The sequence below is a fragment of the Delphinapterus leucas genome, chromosome 8 (genome assembly GCF_059928025.1).
Source record: "Delphinapterus leucas isolate spDelLeu-1000000601 "Yukka" chromosome 8, BTC_Dleu_Yukka2, whole genome shotgun sequence".
In the NCBI taxonomy this organism is placed as follows: Eukaryota; Metazoa; Chordata; class Mammalia; order Artiodactyla; family Monodontidae; genus Delphinapterus; species Delphinapterus leucas.
The window spans coordinates 39152034-39169112 of record NC_143136.1 but is presented as its reverse complement, the minus strand read 5'-3'; the positions used below and the strand labels follow the sequence as shown (position 1 = coordinate 39169112).

The following is a 17079-nucleotide window of genomic DNA, read 5'->3' as shown; positions in this document are numbered from 1 at the left end:
AAACATGAATGAGAGTTAAGTACAAGGGCCAATTAAATAATTTAATATTCAACTCTGGGGTAGCATGGATATTTAAAAACTGTATTTGGTACAAGGCACATTCTAATATCTTATGAGGGTATTTTAGTTGGAAATAAAAAGATTGTTTACGACATACAAATAGTGCAGTCTATAAATTAGAAAATTTTAATCTGAAGTTGGCATTAGAATAACCTTTATAACCAAGAATATTGTAACTGTACATAAACCTGGGTTTAAACCACCCAACCAACCACAAATAAATAAGCATCTGATCTTAGGCCACTGAATTAATCCTTCACCAACCAATAGCCTTCAATTACCACACTTAGTCACCAGTTATTCACACACACAGACCTGCCCAAAAACTTCTTCGTTCACAGTGAACGTGAGGTCCAGGATGTCATGGATGTCATTGTCTTTCATCCACTGCAGGCTCTGGTGAAATTCTTCATCAAGGTATTCTAGATCACTCAGGTCACAGAGACTAAGATGATAAACAGAAAAAAAAAAAATGTAGTCATGGCTATCAGCAAAAACCCAGAGTTGTGAGGAAAGAAACTAAGAAATAATGACAAGAACAAGATCAACTAAAATAGGCAGTGATTTCTGGAATGTTCTTCGTCAAAGTTAGTAACCAAACCAGTGAAATAATTCAGAAATTTGACATAAAATTGAAAAATTCTGATATATAAAATGCCTTAGGAATCACTCAGTTTGTTTTGTCTTTTAAGACACAGAACTGGAGGTGCAAAGAGTGGCTGCCATTTGCACAGTCACCCACAATTAATGCCAGAGCTGGAAATGGAACTCGAGTTGACAACTTGGGTTCAGTATTCTTTGGCTATGTTATACAATCTTAAATTATCATTCTCCTAATTAGAAATTCTTCATATGTTTCTATACTGTATTTTAACTTTTTTTTAAAAGACTAGATTCTGTGATCCACATTCACATATGTCCTTTTTTTCTTCATGGTTCTTATTCTTTCTGTGATTCTGAAAACTGAAAGCTACAGAATTGCTCTACAATTATAATGGTTTTCTAAGAGAAGATCTACATGAGGTGGAGTTACTATTATATGACCCTGTTGTAAGATGGTAGCTGGGAGCAGGTCTGAACGTCATTCTAAGGAGCTTGGTGATTCAGAACTACTGAAAGGTTTTAAAACAGGGAATGACATGGTGAGACATGAGATGTGACTTTAAATTGTTCTTCTGGAAGTGGCAGTGTTGAGGATTAGTTAAAATTGGGGGTGGTGGTGGTAATCATTGGGTGGAAACCAATTAATAGATCACTACAGTAATCTGGCCAAAATAAGATAAGGATTTTAATTAGGGCACAGCTATTAGGGTAGAGAAGATGAATTTAAGAATTATTTAGGAGGTGAATGTGGAAATTAATAAATGGTTTTACTGGGTAGTATAAAGAAGTATATCTAAAACAGGATGGCAAATGAACTCAAGTTACAAGACAACTCTGATTCATTGGCAGTCTTGAGGGCCAAAAGTTGAAAAATTCCTGAGGCCACAACGAGTTCAGCAGGAAAAAGTACCTAAATGATTTGTGACCTGTACCATGGGAATGGGGTGGGAGGTGGGGAAGAGAAGAAATTGTGCTGTGTATTCACCATCCCTGTTTGAGGATGACGCCCAATTTCTGACCAGAGTGACTTGAGAATGTTGGCACCTTGATCTGTGACTGGGCATATAAGGGAGAAGGTACATTTTTAGGTCAGGAGAAATTGATGAGTCTAGTTTTAACCATGTTGATTCTGAGGTGCCTGTGAGACATACAAGAGGAGATATTCAGTGGAATGTTGACCGCTTGAGCCTACGACTCAAGGGAGATCATGTCTGTGGGTGCGGATTGGAGAGTAGATGAGACAGGTAAAGAGATACCCCATGAGAGCACACAGAGAGAGGAAAGCAAGGGGACAAGAATGGAAGCTTCAGGAACATCGAGGTTTAAGGGCAAGTCAGGACATCCACAAAGAAGGCATAAAAGTGAAAGGAGAACCAGGAGAGCACAGTGTCACACAGGCCAGTGAAGGAAGAACGCAAGAGAAATGGGTGGTGGGGTAGGGAGGGGTCAACAGTATCAAAAGCAGCAGAATGGTCTATTAAGATAAAGACTAAAAAACATTCTTTAAAAGCTTCCATAGGTTATTGGTGGGAAAAAAAGCCAGGCTAAAATGTGTTGAGGGTGTGTCAACAGTCAGTGTAGACTACTCTTTCAGGAAGCTTAAATGGAAAATGAGAGATAAGGCAATGAAATGGGAAGGTGCAAATGGGCCAGAAGAACCAGAGAGGCAGAAGCCAGTGTCCAGGTGCCCAGGACTTCATCGGTCCATATACCAAAAGGGAGGATGGCAAAGGTCTTCCTACTGACCCTCTTTAAGAACTATTAGAAATACTTTGCTTTCAATTGAGCTCTAGGCTTCCATTTTGACAGAAAGCAGATACATGGCCTTGGTTAAGGAATGAGCTGGTCAGAGCCATGCAATCATTCTGTGTTTTATCATTGCAAGTTTGAGCTACTACCCTCACAGATAGTTGCCTTCTTCTGTTCATCCTTGAAAATGACTACTGATTCTAGGACAGAAACGGTTTGCTCTACATTTCACAATAATTGCAATCTTTCATTCTGCTAACAATGAAGAAAAAATTCTGTGAATGCTAAATTTTCATCTGCCATCGTAAATGACTGTCTTGCATATAGAGAGATCTCAAGATAAATATGGGACTTAAAAAATACTGCACACCTCTAACAAACAAACAAATTAAAAAAAAAGAGAATGAAAATATGAACCAAGAATAAACAGTTGAAAGTTTGCATAAAGCAAAATGTAAAATGCATTTTGTGAAAGATGGGGGGCTGTGAGTCACCAAGACTAAGCCACAACTATTCTATTAATAACCGGCATTAATACCACAGGAATTCCAGCACTGTATTTGAAGTACAAGTGTTTTGAAGACACATGTGTAGCAACAAATGAGGATGAATTATTCAGAGTGGAGCAAAACTAAGCCTTTGGGAGCAAGACAGGAATAAAGGAACAGAAGCTGGAAAAATCCAGTAACCACATTTGAAATTATATTAGTTGATTAGTTTCAGAAATCTAAATCACTATTAAGTAATAGATTTGAGATAGTGAGCCGATAAATGACATTGTCAAAAGACCCTTTTTGATAAAGGAAATATTACATTCTTTACATGCTAATTACATAAGCAATAAAAACACTCTTACATTCTGAGAAGAGCCTTATAAAAGGGCCGTGTGAAGAAGGCATCCAACAAATACTGGTGAATTAGTGCAAGACCAAGGATCCTACCACTGAACCGGAACCTGTGAAGGAAAAGCAGGAGATGGCTTACACATCATGGAGCAATTTCTTTCCTTCTGTTTTTTTTTTTTTTTTTTTTTGCGGTACGCGGGCCTCTACTGTCGTGGCCTCTCCCGCTGCGGAGCACAGGCTCCGGACGCGCAGGCTCAGCAGCCATGGCTCACGGGCCCAGCCGCTCCGCGGCACATGGGATCTTCCCGGACCAGGGCACGAACCCGTGTCCCCTGCATCGGCAGGCGGATTCTCAACCACTGCGCCACCAGGGAAGCCCCATGGAGCAGTTTCTGAACGGTTCAATTGGCTCTCAAGAATGCTTTCCAGCTCTAATCATCTAAGTTTGTCCATGAGAGTCTGTGTGCACTGCAGGCTGGGTCCTCATCAGGCTGATAGTCACATCTCCTTGTAGAAGAAATCTGTTTCACTCTGATGTTCAGAGAGATACTGCTCCACTTTCACCCCGTGTCAGTAATGTCCACCATGTAGCACCCTACATGGCCAACATGAATTTCCTGTTAGCATGGCAGTGAAATTTCCCTACATCACTTCTAAGAAATGTTGACAGAATGAGACCAGTGGTGGTGGGGAAAATGTTGTCCCCTTGTAGTTTGCTTGCATGAATATTAGCAGGATTTATCTAATGCAAACCTAGTGGCAATTCCCTTTTGAGGAAAAGCCCAGTCTCAGAGTGAGAAAGTTCCTATTTCTGTTCTCTCTCAAACCCCTCTCTTGAAGATAACTCACAATCCAAGAATTATGCATGTGTACATTTGAGGGAGTTTCCTCATGGGACATTCTGTTCTTCAAAATTTGAGTGCTCAATTCTATACTGAATCACTTCGGAAAATTTATTAAATATATCTGTCACGACTGGGTTTGCTGAGATGTACATGTATTTTCTTTTTCGGAAGTATTCAAGTTTCTAGCTCTTTGAAAACCTGATGCCTTCCGAAAGTGTAAATCCACACTGAGGTTCATACTATTCATTTGTAATTTTAGTGTTAGGCAACCATTTTAAGATGAATGTCCAGCAGCTTTGTTTTTCTTTATCCACTTATGTTAGTATAACTGCCATAGCTACTCTTAGGAGGACTCCAAATTGTAGTTAAACGGAAGTTAATTTGAAGAGTAAGTCCTAAAACTTAATGCCCTCCACCCACCAATATTAACCTCATGACTCAAAGAAATTGTTTCCATGAGTCGTACTCATGTTCTCTTTTTTGTTACTATAGTGAAAATGAACAGGAACAAGCAAACAGGGGTTATAAAGATACTTCAAGTCTATAAATGCAGGCATGTAAAAATAAATGTCATGAAAAGAGTGCAATTCAGGATTTTCAGAATAAATAATTCCCAGATGGGAATCCTAGCCCAGTTTTCCTTGGTTTTGTGTGAGAAATTAGGAAAGGGGCAATTCCTGGCTACAAACTTGAACCAGTCACTAGGGTAAGGGGCCACTGCTGTGACTCCGCACTCCTGCCTGCCTGCCTGCCAGCATTCTCTTCCACCTTCCGTTCCTCCAGGACACCCCATCCTCCCGCCCTCCCTCTCCCTAGAACACCAACAGCCCAGCTGCTCTGCCCCTCCCCCAGTGTTAGCCACTTCCCCAAGGGCTGCTCCAGAAGCTGCCTGACCTCTGGGTCAGGACATTCCCCTACTCACCCCCCACCTGCCCCCGTCAGATCTCAGAGTGGCCCAAAGCTGCAGAGAGGGATTTAGGGTCTTGCTGGGAACCTAACATCACCCGCAACTTTCCTTCGGTGGAAAAAACCTTTTGAATTCTACCCAACTCACTTAAAATTGGTCTTATGGAACATAATCTATTCCTAGCTTGGAGACTGCCTGTATATTAAATTTGACAACACAAACAAGAGTCAAATGAGATAGTTAACTGAAAATATGATTTTCTCCAAGGGAAAAAATGTTTAAAAAAGAAGTGTGGGTTCCTATAAAAACTAATATCACAGAAAATCAGCTGAAGAAAAGCGTTGGAGAAAAAAAATACTTACCATTCATGGTGATTGTCTACAAAAGCAGACATGGGACTTATTTGTACTGTGTATGTGTCATTGGCTGAATATTCAAATAAGCCATAATATGGGTTAAAGAGTTCTCTGGATACCAGGAAGAAAAACTCTCTGGAAGGTCCACTGTAATCCAGCCTTTAAAAAATTCACAAAAAGAACAACCAGTTATTATTTTTTTCTACTTATTAGGCACATTTTCTACAGTGCTCAACTCTCTACAGAACACTCCTTAGAAGTCTAATTATCCACATACCAGGATTGTCCAAAACACTGGATGTTGAATGATCATGATTACTGATCTCAAACATGTTTTGACCCAAAATAACGTAATGGACATTTATATGGAGCATATCTAAAACTAAAGCTACATATCAGATAATGGATGAGATAGGCAGTATGCTAATAATTTGATTGTATAAATATGCAGAAAAAGGTAAATTGAAATGCCCAGAGCCAGGTTATGGGGAGAGAGAGTACAGTGGGAATGCTTTATTTAAGCAGGTTAAACCAGAGGGCATCAGCTACATACATCCATGGGACATGGAGTCCTCATGGATTTCTGAAACACTTTTAAATGGGAAGGAAAGAGACTTTAGTGGATTGGTGAGAGGATATTACAGATACAAGGCCTCCTAGGGAGATCAGAGGCAAAAGATGGAATGATAGGGTTCACGTGAAAACTTTAAATTATAAAATGCCATGGAAAACTATAAACAAGAAAAGTGAGGGTGTCTAAAGCTTCCTCGGTAAGGTATTTGGAGAAGAGGCTGAAACTCCAGCGCCTGAACTACAGTGTAAATTCCATTTTACTTACAAAGACATCAGGGTCAAAGTAAATTTTGAGAAATTATTGTGTGAGGTTTGAGGAATGACAAGTGGCCAAAAATGCTGAGAGCAAAAAACACAGCAAAGAGGAGTTTGCAATAAAGCAATTCGATATGCTCAATTTAAAATGAAAAATGTAAAGTACATCTACCCTATGATAAAAAGTTTACACAAGGGTTCAAAGACAGGAAGGAATTCTGAAGGGGGAATGAAAGCTACAGATAAGTTGGAGTGGTGGGATTTTATAAGACTTCCTTTGTTCACTCTATTTTTTTTCCTCTTATGGAATTTCCTCCAGTGGGCATTACTGTTTTTTGTTTTTTTTTTTTAATGACAAAGAAATCATCTGAGTCTTGGGTGGTGGTGGGATTGTGTGATAGAGAAAAGCATCCTATTATAGGTAGAAGAGGGAGTTGGAATACTAGTAAGAAAACTGAAATGGCTTTTGTATGTCTTAGACAAGAGTTTAATAGAATTTACTTAGAACAGACCTCAGCTATCCACCTAACTACCTTCTCAATTTTTGCGATATACGCACTGCCATTTCCTTAATATTTCTAGCTTTACTTGCTTTTCCAATGTAGCCTTGTCTTACACAATATTGATGGAATTATGATGTGCTAGCTTTATATCTTTTCTAATACACATTAAAAGAAACACATAAACATTAAAATAAAAAATGTCAGTCTATGTAATAGCTACAGTCATTTCACACCTCACCAGTCCACACTGCACTTTGGGAGATATGAGTGTAGACTGACAAGAAACCTATGTGTACAGAAAAATGCAAACACAGCAGACTCTCAAGGCCAGAGAGGCCTTAAGGTGACATGACAGAACTGCCTTCTGGGGCAGCTGAATATACTGTGGCTACCAGGAACCGTGGGACTATGCTCAGATCACCCTGGGGGGGGCTCCCAAAGCAGCCCTCCGGCTGCCTGCCAGGTACAGTGACGCAGGCTACCCCTCTTGGTGCCGAGACCAAGGCAGTGTCTCGTGGCTTCCTTCCACTGTCCTCGTTGCGGTCTCTGACGCCACCAAGAACAAGTAGAATACTTTTTCCACTTGAACGTTCTTCACATACTCAGAGGTTTTCTTTCAACAAATATTTGAGTGCCTATTATGCTTTGGGTATTAATCTAGATGCTAGAGATGTAAATTTTTTTTCAAAAGTCATTTTCTACAAGAACTCTAAGTTCAGCAGTTTCCATAATCCTTGGTCCCTGCCCCCTCCTCACTCATGAACACAGACACTTCTTTCAACCTCCTCTCAATGCAGGGTAGGGAATTCCCTCACCACACTGGTCCTCTGCTCTGGACACGCTCCAGGTGTCAAAGTCTGACCTAAGGGGTGGTGTCTATGCTGATCACAACACTCAAGGTGTGGTCTCGTTAACAAAAACTTAGAAAGGGCTCTTGACCTCTTTTCCTGGAACTTTTCCCCACTAATGCAGCTTAATGTCACTCTGCCTTGTGGGGCAGTCACTTGACTCTGTTGACTCATCATAAACTAGTCATCAGCTCAAACCTTTCACCTATGCTTCTTTAACCTAGGACTCTCCCATACTGTCTGCACGTTCACTGTATCTTTTTTGTTTTGTTTTGTTTTTTTGCGGTACGCGGGCCTCTCACCCGTTGCGGAGCACAGGCTCCGGACGCACAGGTTCAGCGGCCATGGCTCACGGGCCCAGCCGCTCTGCGGCATGTGGGATCTTCCTGGACCGGGGCACGAACCTGTGTCCCCTGCATCAGCAGGCGGACTCTCAACCACTGCGCCACCAGGGAAGCCCCTCACTGTACCTTTTTAAAACCTAAGTACTAGACGTTATACTTTTCCTACTAAATTTCACTTTGTGAGACTGAGTTCATGATTCCAGTCTACCTGGATCCCTGTGGATGCAAAACAGCTCTAAATTTCCTATCGATGGTGAATTTCAGACCCCTGTGTCTCTTCAGAAACAGAGAATGCCATCAATAGTATCTGAGCAGTCATTTCGCCCATCCCCTCATTTCATTGAGAAGACTGGGGCTGAAGGAAATCACTGACTTGTATCAAACGAAAGCTGCAGTGGAGGATCCAGGTCTTGACACCGGTTTCCTGATCCCAAGCGTAATGTTCATTACTCCTTACAGCTCACCCTTCAATAAATTTTAAACTCTCATAAGCAAAACAACGTTGCTTATGGCAAACTATGGCCTGAGGGCCAAATCTGGCCCACCCCCTGGCTTTGTAAATAAAGTTTTATTGGAACACAGCCACGCCCATTTGTTTATGTGTTGTCTGGGGCTGCTTTCCTGTTAGGATGGCAGAGTTGAGTAGGTGCAACAGGGAATGTATGGTCTGTAAAGCCTAAAATATTTACTATCTGGCCCTTTACAGAGAAAGTTTGTCAACCCCTGCTACAGAAGAAAGTAGGAGGAAAATGCTGCTTTATTAAAAAACCTGACTTACCCTAAACCCTCTTCTTTAGTGAGGATCACTTCAAGGCAAGATAAAATGACAACGATACCCTAGGGTGTATGCAACCTCCAGGAGAGTTGCACACACCCTAGGGTGAGACCGTGAGTGAGCCTTGGCCTGAGGGGTCCCTGCTCTGCAGAAACCTTCAGACACAATCAAGGCACAGGAGGATAAGGGTCACAGACAGCTGAAACATGAGTCAAACACTCTGTGAGTCAGTTTTCTTACAAAGAGACAACTGGTATAAGTAAAATGGGTTTTTAGCTGCTTAAAATTAAACAGTGGCATTCAGTTAGAAACAGCAGGTTTTCACTGAGCTTCAGCTCTCAGTGTTTTAATAATACCGCACTTAGCAGAGTGTCTTATAATTGTCTGCCTATGTGTCTGCCTCCCACCAGACACACATCTAAACTGTAAACCTACTGAGGGCAGGGACTATGTCTTTCTCATTTTCGGATCCTGAGTACTTAGCCTGATACATAGGAGGGGATCAGTTTATACTGTTGAATCACTGAGTGGAGCTGTCTGATGCTCTCTAAAGGAAATCAACATAATTTACATTGTTATTTCACATCTAGCGGAGTGAACAGTTTTGCACAAGTCTGCCTTATATTCAATGCATTAATAGGTCATGCCAGTCCTTAAGAGACAACCCGATTAGTAAACACTGTCAGAAATCGCTCAAGTGAATTATGCTTAGAAAGCTTGCTCCTTGTCTTTTCCAAGTCTAATATCTTCTAATACGGTAGAGTTTGTTAAAACAACAAAGATGGACCTCACTGATTGGTTCCTTTTTCATGATGATAACTAAATCTGGCTAAAGATACAATGAATGTCCCCTGAGGAGTTAAGTTGAAAAGTAAAACTCCTTTTTTTCCCAAGAGAGAACAAAGCTAGCAGCTCCTCTAGGAGGGAAATGTATCTTCCTCAACTGCTCAGGCTTTTATCTGCTGTTTTTTTAACTCTAGCAGCACTGTTAGAGTCACTCTAAAGCCAAGACAGTTTTTAAAGTTTGATTTGATTATAATCTGAAATTTAGAACCGCATATCTGAGGGCAGGTTGTTGACTACACATTACATATGTCTACCTAATTCAATAAGACGTGTCCCAGCAGGATACCTTATGCATGCGCTTCCTGTCTTAGCAAGCTCTTCCATATAAATAGTTAATATGACTCATATCACAGGGCTCATTTGTTACATTCCTGTTCTCCCAGTTAGGTTGGTTCCACAGCTAAAGACTTGGCATGGAAATAATGAAACTCCGGACAACGGGTGTGTAGCCACACAACAGCTGCATCTGAGGCCATTTCGGAATAAGCACAGATGTCCTTAGGGTGGCAATGTCGTTTTGAGCCCCATGAAGTGTTGATAAGGCATTTTAAACACCATCCCGTTGCTGGGCTGACACCACCCGAGTTGTTAGTAGCAGCCAGTATTTGTTAAAATAAATAGTTCTATTCTCCTGTTCTTTATTTTCAACTAAAATTTACCAAGTATTCCAAAGGAAGTAGACTATAAAATGAAAGAGGATGGTGCCATTGGGAAGTCTCACTATCATTTCCTACAAGTTTTCTGGAAGACTCTGCTTTCTTACGAGTTGGTTCAGGCACAAATGGCCTACACACCTGATTCAGCCTCAGATACTTACAGCAGCAAGGCTTTGGTTCTTGAGCCACTTAAGAAGGCCTGATGGGTGAGTAAGGAATTTTGTGAGCAATTAGTATGACAAAGTTTTACCTGGTGATACCAAGCCAAAGCCTAGATACAGAAGCACCCTTCTCCAGCATGGTATGGATCAGTTAGGCTATCCTGCAAGTGTCTCTTTTTAGAAGAAAACAAGCAGCACCATAAAGTTTCACTTGAAGCTTTACAAATTTCTGAGGAATAAATGATCAAGCCCAGGACCCCAAACAACTTCTAGATCAGTCAGATGTTAAGAGCTGCTGGTTATTTTATAAGCAGGGACCCAAGAAAACCTTTCAGATCTCATCCTCCCTAGTTGCTTCTGTCCAAGCAACTAGGGAGGATGAGATGCTTCTGCCTAGATGCTTCTGTCATCTGTCTAAGTAGAAATATCACAGGAAGAGTGCACCTGCTCTTAAACCCCCAAACTAAACCTGTTTGCACGCATCCCCTCCCTAGTCCAAGTGTGGCTTTGCAAGACAGATGACTAATGTCACATCAATGGCACCTTACATATAATGAACTCATTCTTTCCTAAAGAAAGGTGCCTTTTATAGAGCTGGCCATGGAGGAAAAAAAAGAGGCGAGGCAATCACAGTGTAAACATCCTCTCTTTATCCAGGCCATTATTTCCTTACTTGTTTTGGGTACTACGAAGTGAATGTACACCTGAAACTAACACAATATTGTAAATCAACTGTACTTCAATAAAAAAAAAATAAAAAGAAGTGAATGGCCCCAAATGTCCCATCAGAACACAATAGTCTGCCTAGCTAAGTTTTGACACCACACATTTAGAAGAAAATAATACACTAGAGAATATGTGGTATTCTACTGGCTCCCTTCCTAAAGAAGCAACTTCTAGGCGGACAGAAGCACAACAGAAAGAGGCAACTAGAGTATGCAATTTCCCACCACATTCAGTCAAGATGACTCAGTTTTCAAGCTCTTCCACCACTGCTGTCTTCTCCTCTTCCCCACTTTGGAAGAGCAGATAACCAAATTAAGTTGGGTAGAAATTTTAATGACTAGAACAAAACCTTCAGCGCTGACCAAATTAAATCACAGTGTTTTGCTTAGAAACCATCTGCTTTTCAGAAAAAAGCCAAGCATAACATGAAGCATTATTTTAGTGAGATATAATACTTAGCTGTCAACTAGTATATTTACATTAATAGATTCTAGATTTATTTTTGTATTTTTAATTGAATACAGGCATCTCTACTATTCTGGGGTTAATTCTACCTCACATGGAATTTGCAGTCGTCCTGTAAACTTATGACTATAACATTTCCCATCATTTCTCTTGACTCAGCTCTTCCATTTCAGGAACAACCTATATATCATGTGTCAAGACCTACGCAAAGAAACATCTTAAAGCAGAGCTGAAGTCTCTGAGTGAATCTGCTAATTCACACCTTTTTGGAGGGCAGGCAGACGCATTATTCTTAAAAATAAATTCTTTTCTCTTTATGCTCTCACTAATCTATTATAAATAAAGACCCTGATTATGACAGGTAGAAAATACAATCAGTGAGATGGTATCAATAAGAATTGCAAAGTATTATTCCCTCACAGATAACAAAGTTGACTTCAGCAACACAAAATAATACTCTATACATACCAATCAATACCTCTACTAATTCCTTCCACAGAATTAACTGTATCTATATACTTATTACTCTCCTGACCTCAAGTGCAAAAGGAAGTATACACATACCAAAAATTACCCTGGTGGCAATCACTCATCAGACAACAAAGAAATAAGAAAAGTTGTTCAGGGAAACATTCTCTAAATCTCCCCAAATCCTGACTCTATGCTTTCTTTAATAAATGTTCTATTTTAGATTAGTTTTTGATTTATAGAAAAGTTACAAAGACAATAGGGAGAATTCTTATATACCTCACACTCAAGTTTCCCTCTTATCAACATCTTACATAAGTACAGTACATTTGTTACAAAATGAACTGATATTGATACATTATTAACTAAAACCTATACTTTAGTCAGATTTCTTTTGTTTTTGCTTAATGTCCCTTTACTGATCCAGGATCCCATTCAGGATACCACATTACATTTAATTGCCATGTTTCCTTAGGTTCATCTTGGCTGTGACAGTTTCTTAGATGCTTTTGGTTTTTGATGACCTTGACAGTTTTAAGGGGCACTGATAAGGTAATCTTGTAGAATGTTCCTCAATTTGGATTTATCTGATGTTTTCTCCTGATTAGACTGGTGTTACATGTTTTTGGGAGGAAGACAGTAAAGTGTCATTCTCATCACATCATACCAAGGGTACATACTATCAACAGGATATATCACTGTTGATTTTAGATTTTAGCCTTGATCACCTGGCTGTGTGTTTGTCAGGCTTCTCCACTGTAGACTTAACTTCTTTTTCCCCCTTTCATACTGTATTATTTGGAAGAAAGTCACTATGTGCAACTCACAATTAAGGAGCAGGGAATTATGCAGAATTATTTGGAAATCTGCACAAATTTGTCTATTGTTATTTATCTATTTATTCAATTGTGTATTTATATCAGTATATAGATATTTATTTTATTTATATCAGTATATAGATATTTATTTTATACTTTGGGGTTCTAATCCAATACTACTTTATTTTTTTGCTCAAATTATTCCACCTTTGACCACTGGCAGCTCTTTCAGTTGGTTCTTGTGTCCCTTTGACATCACTGTGAGCTGTCTGAGCTCCTCTATATTTTCTGGCACAAGATGCTTCAGGTGCCGTCTTGTATATTTCCTGCCCCAGTCCTAGAATCACCCATTTCTCCAAGGAGCCCTAGTCCCTTTTATCGAAGGATGATATTGCAAGCCAACATCTGGGCACTAGGCATATACGTTTTTTAATACCTATTACTAGAGCTAGACATGAAGAACTTACAAAATGACACATTTTGAGGGCATTAAAATTAATGAAGGAAAAGTGACCAGAAAACTTTCAGCTCCATTTCACAATTCCATAGAAAAACCTAGGTAGCTTTTCTCTTTGGGTATTTATTATAATTCAGAAAGAAATGTTATGATCTTTAATTTTAATGTAGCAAGATGACAAAGGCTAAAATAACTTCTTAATTTTATGTTGTTTTGAGGTTTCAATTTTTTAGCAAGCATACTGCGTTAATCTTTCAAAATAGTATTATGTATTCCCAATGCCTTAATAGCAAAATAAAGTCTATATCTAACAATCTATATGTATGATACTGACATGATAAAGCCATGAGACCAGAAGTTATCTGGCCCCATTCCAGTTTCAAAAAACCGTATGCAGAGGGGCCTGATTAAGAGATTGTCCCTGAGGGCTGAGGTCACACCTCAAAATATCCTCCCTCTTATTTTCCTTCTAGGGTTACAGGAAGAAGACAAGAAATGGAGGCAGGAAACATTTGGACATTAGTGGCAATTAAATAAGGTTTCAGGCCCCACTCTGCCTGGGCCTCCTCCTAGGAATGGATGTCAGTCCAGACCATGCGGAGACAGCTTTAGGATGACCAAACATGATAGCATCTGTTCTATTCAAACCTAAGTACCAGGGTTTCCAAAGACGCTTGCCTACATCTCTGAGATCTCAACAAACTGTGGTCCAACAAAGAAGAAAGGCAGCTGGAGTTCTGGGGGAGGAAAAGTATTCTCATCCAAACCAGACTAGTTATGTAAGGAAATACGTGGAATCCCATGCATACCTGTGATTAGGCTAAAAACATTTGCCTTCATTTTCAATTGCCCACCTGCATCTTTAAGACAACTAACAAAAGCTAGAACCATTAAGGCTTGTCAGCAACAAAAGGCTCAAGTCTCAGGCAAGCTTCTCAAACTTTGTCACATTATATTGTTTTCCCATGTAGTATTTTACTTTAATCTAGTCACAGCTGGGAGACTATACAACACTATATGTGACAAGAGAAGTTATCAGTCACTAGCTGGAATAGTGAAAAGATCCATGGGTAGGAAAAAATTCAGATAGATCAGAGTTTAGGAGTTTTGCCTAAATCCCAGTGCTGGTCTAAGAATCCTGGATGGAAGACAAGAGACCTAATTTTAAATCTCAATTTTACTATTATCTAGTTCTACTAGCACATGTGAATTATTTTATACTTAAAAAAAATTTTTTTTTGCGGTACGCGGGCCTCTCACTGTTGTGGCCTCTCCCGTTGTGGAGCACAGGCTCTGGACGCGCAGGCTCAGCGGCCATGGCTCACGGGCCCAGCCGCTCCGCGGCATGTGGGATCTTCCCGGACCAGGGCACAAACCCGCGTCCCCTGCATCAGCAGGTGGACCCTCAACCACTGCGCCACCAGGGAAGCCCTATTTTATACTTTGACAGCTCCATTTCATCAACCATAAACCAAATGGCTGAATTTATTGAATATTATTGCTACGATTCCATAATCTAGTATACTTTATTCCTGGCCAAGGCTGAGAGAGGTAGCCTTAAAATGATCCAAATCAACAGCAGTTAAGGAGTTAAAGAGAAGACAACCCGAGTTCAGACAATCACGTGGTAGTTTTAAAATTCACTCTAGTGATGTCTACAAAGAAGGTGCTGAGACTCCAAACCTAAACCTGAAATGAGGAAAGAGTAAGGGGTCTAGGAGAGATGAGAGCTTTCATCTTCTGAGGAGTCATAAAACCACCGTTATGCCTATTTGAATGCAATAAACACCGTGTAGGAGTCTTTAGTCATTCATTTCCTAACCCTTATCTCTATGAGCACACTCATGGAAGAGTCATACAAGGCTGGACTCTGTTTATGGCAGGCAGTTATTTTGGTAGGTGTGCCAAAGAAAGAGAAAAAGTGGGGACAGAGAAATAAGAACCAAGGCCCAAGAGATACTGCTGGGGAGATTTCCAGGTAGAACAGAAGGATTCTTCTTTTTTCCTCTTTTTCTATCTTTTTAAAATTGAAGTACAGTTGACATACAATATCATTTTAGTTGCAGCTATACAAAGTAGTGATTCCATAATTTGATACATTGTTAGATGGCCACCACTGTGAGTCTAGTTACCATCTTGTCAGCATACAAAGTTATTACAATGCTATTGACTATATTCCCTTTGCTGTACATTACATCCTGTGACTTCTTTATTTTACAAATGGAAGTTTGCGCCTCTTAATCCCCTTCTCCTATTTCGCCCATCCTGCATCCTCCCTATGCCCCCTACTCTCTAGCAAACACTAGTTTCTAATTCGTGATTCTGAAACTGAGCTTATTTAACAGGTGAAGTACGATTTACTTAGTATTCCTGTGCACATAACAAGATCATAGATGTTAAAATGCAATTCCTTGCTTTTTTTAAATCTCAAAGCCCATGTTTTGAACCCTCTTACACTGTTGGTGGGAATGTATATGGGTACAGCCACTATGGAAAACAGTATGAAGCTTCCTCAAAAACTAAAAATAGAGTTGCCATATGATCCAGCAATCCCGCTCCTGGGCATATACCCAAACAAAACTCTAATTCAAAAAAGATACATGCACCCCTACGTTCATAGCAGCACTATTCACAATAGCCAAGGACCTGGAAACAACCTAAATGTCCTTCGACACATGAATGGCTAGAGAAGATGTGGTACACATATATAATGGAATATTACTCAGCCATAAAAAATGAAATGATGCCATTTGTAGCAACATGGATTGACCCAGAGATTATCATACTAAGTGAAGTAAGTCAGAAAGAGAAAGACAAATACTATATGATATCACTTATATGTGGAATCTAAAAGATGACAGAAATGAACGTATCTACAAAACAGAAACAGACTCACGGACACAGAGAACAGACTTGTGGTTGCCAGGGTGGCGGGGGGGTGGGGGGGAGGGAGGGATAGAGTGGGAGGAGCTTGGGGTTAGCAGATGCAAACTATTATATAGAGGATGAATAAACAACAAGATCCTATTGTATAGCACAGGGAACTATATTCAATATCCTGTGATAAACCATAATGGAAAATAATTTGAAAAAGAATGTATACATATGTATAACTGAGTCACTTTGCTGTACAGCAGTAATTAATACAACATCGTAAATCAACTGCACTTCAATAAAACGAACAAACAAACAAACATGTTTTCCCTTTGAGAGAAAGAGTTACGGGGAGAAGAAACGAAACTAAGTTTCTGCTCTCAAAAATGATCTATAGTTATGAGCTTTTACCAAAGAATTTCTATGTCAAATGATTTAAAAATCAAAGGAAGCTTAAAAAAAAAAAACAAAACTGAAAGGTTTAAGTGTATGAGAACAGCATTTTCCGTCAGAAGGATTTCCTGTTTCAGGCAACCGCAGGGGACAGTGTGGGGAAACATCCTCCGGCAGCCACAGCCTGTGCTTCACAGGCCACTTCTCTGTGCTACTCACCCTTCCTCCCCAACAAATGTGACATACAGCTTATTTCTCTGCAGGTCTTTTCTGGAGTAGCCCATAATCTGATTAAAAGCATCTTCGAGCAAGTGATCTCTTCTGATAATTAACCTGTCCAGAGAAAGACAATTTGAAAAATACAGATTATTTCCTAATCCTTATCTTTCCAGAACTGGGCACTTGCCATTTAATTTCCACTTACCACAATTAATTAGGTGAAAAGTGGAGTGACTTACTATCATCGCTATCTGCAATAAAGCACACATCTGTCTGTAACTCTTAATAGCATTAACAAGTTACAACAGAGAATCATTGGTAAATAGAGCACCC

General features: G+C 39.9%; 1 protein-coding gene across 10 annotated transcripts in view; it reads right to left on the bottom strand.

The window, feature by feature from the left end:
• HECW2 (HECT, C2 and WW domain containing E3 ubiquitin protein ligase 2) overlaps positions 1–17079 on the bottom strand; it is a 456160-nt gene that overhangs the window by 54920 nt on the left and 384161 nt on the right. For all 10 annotated transcript variants that reach the window (XM_022567294.2, XM_089915956.1, XM_089915960.1 and 7 more), the window contains 4 exons: positions 16747–16860; positions 5372–5524; positions 3269–3367; positions 376–505 (listed from right to left, as the gene is read on the bottom strand). In XM_022567294.2, coding sequence (XP_022423002.2) covers positions 376–505; positions 3269–3367; positions 5372–5524; positions 16747–16860 — 496 coding nt within the window. The remainder of the gene's footprint in view (positions 1–375; positions 506–3268; positions 3368–5371; positions 5525–16746; positions 16861–17079) is intronic.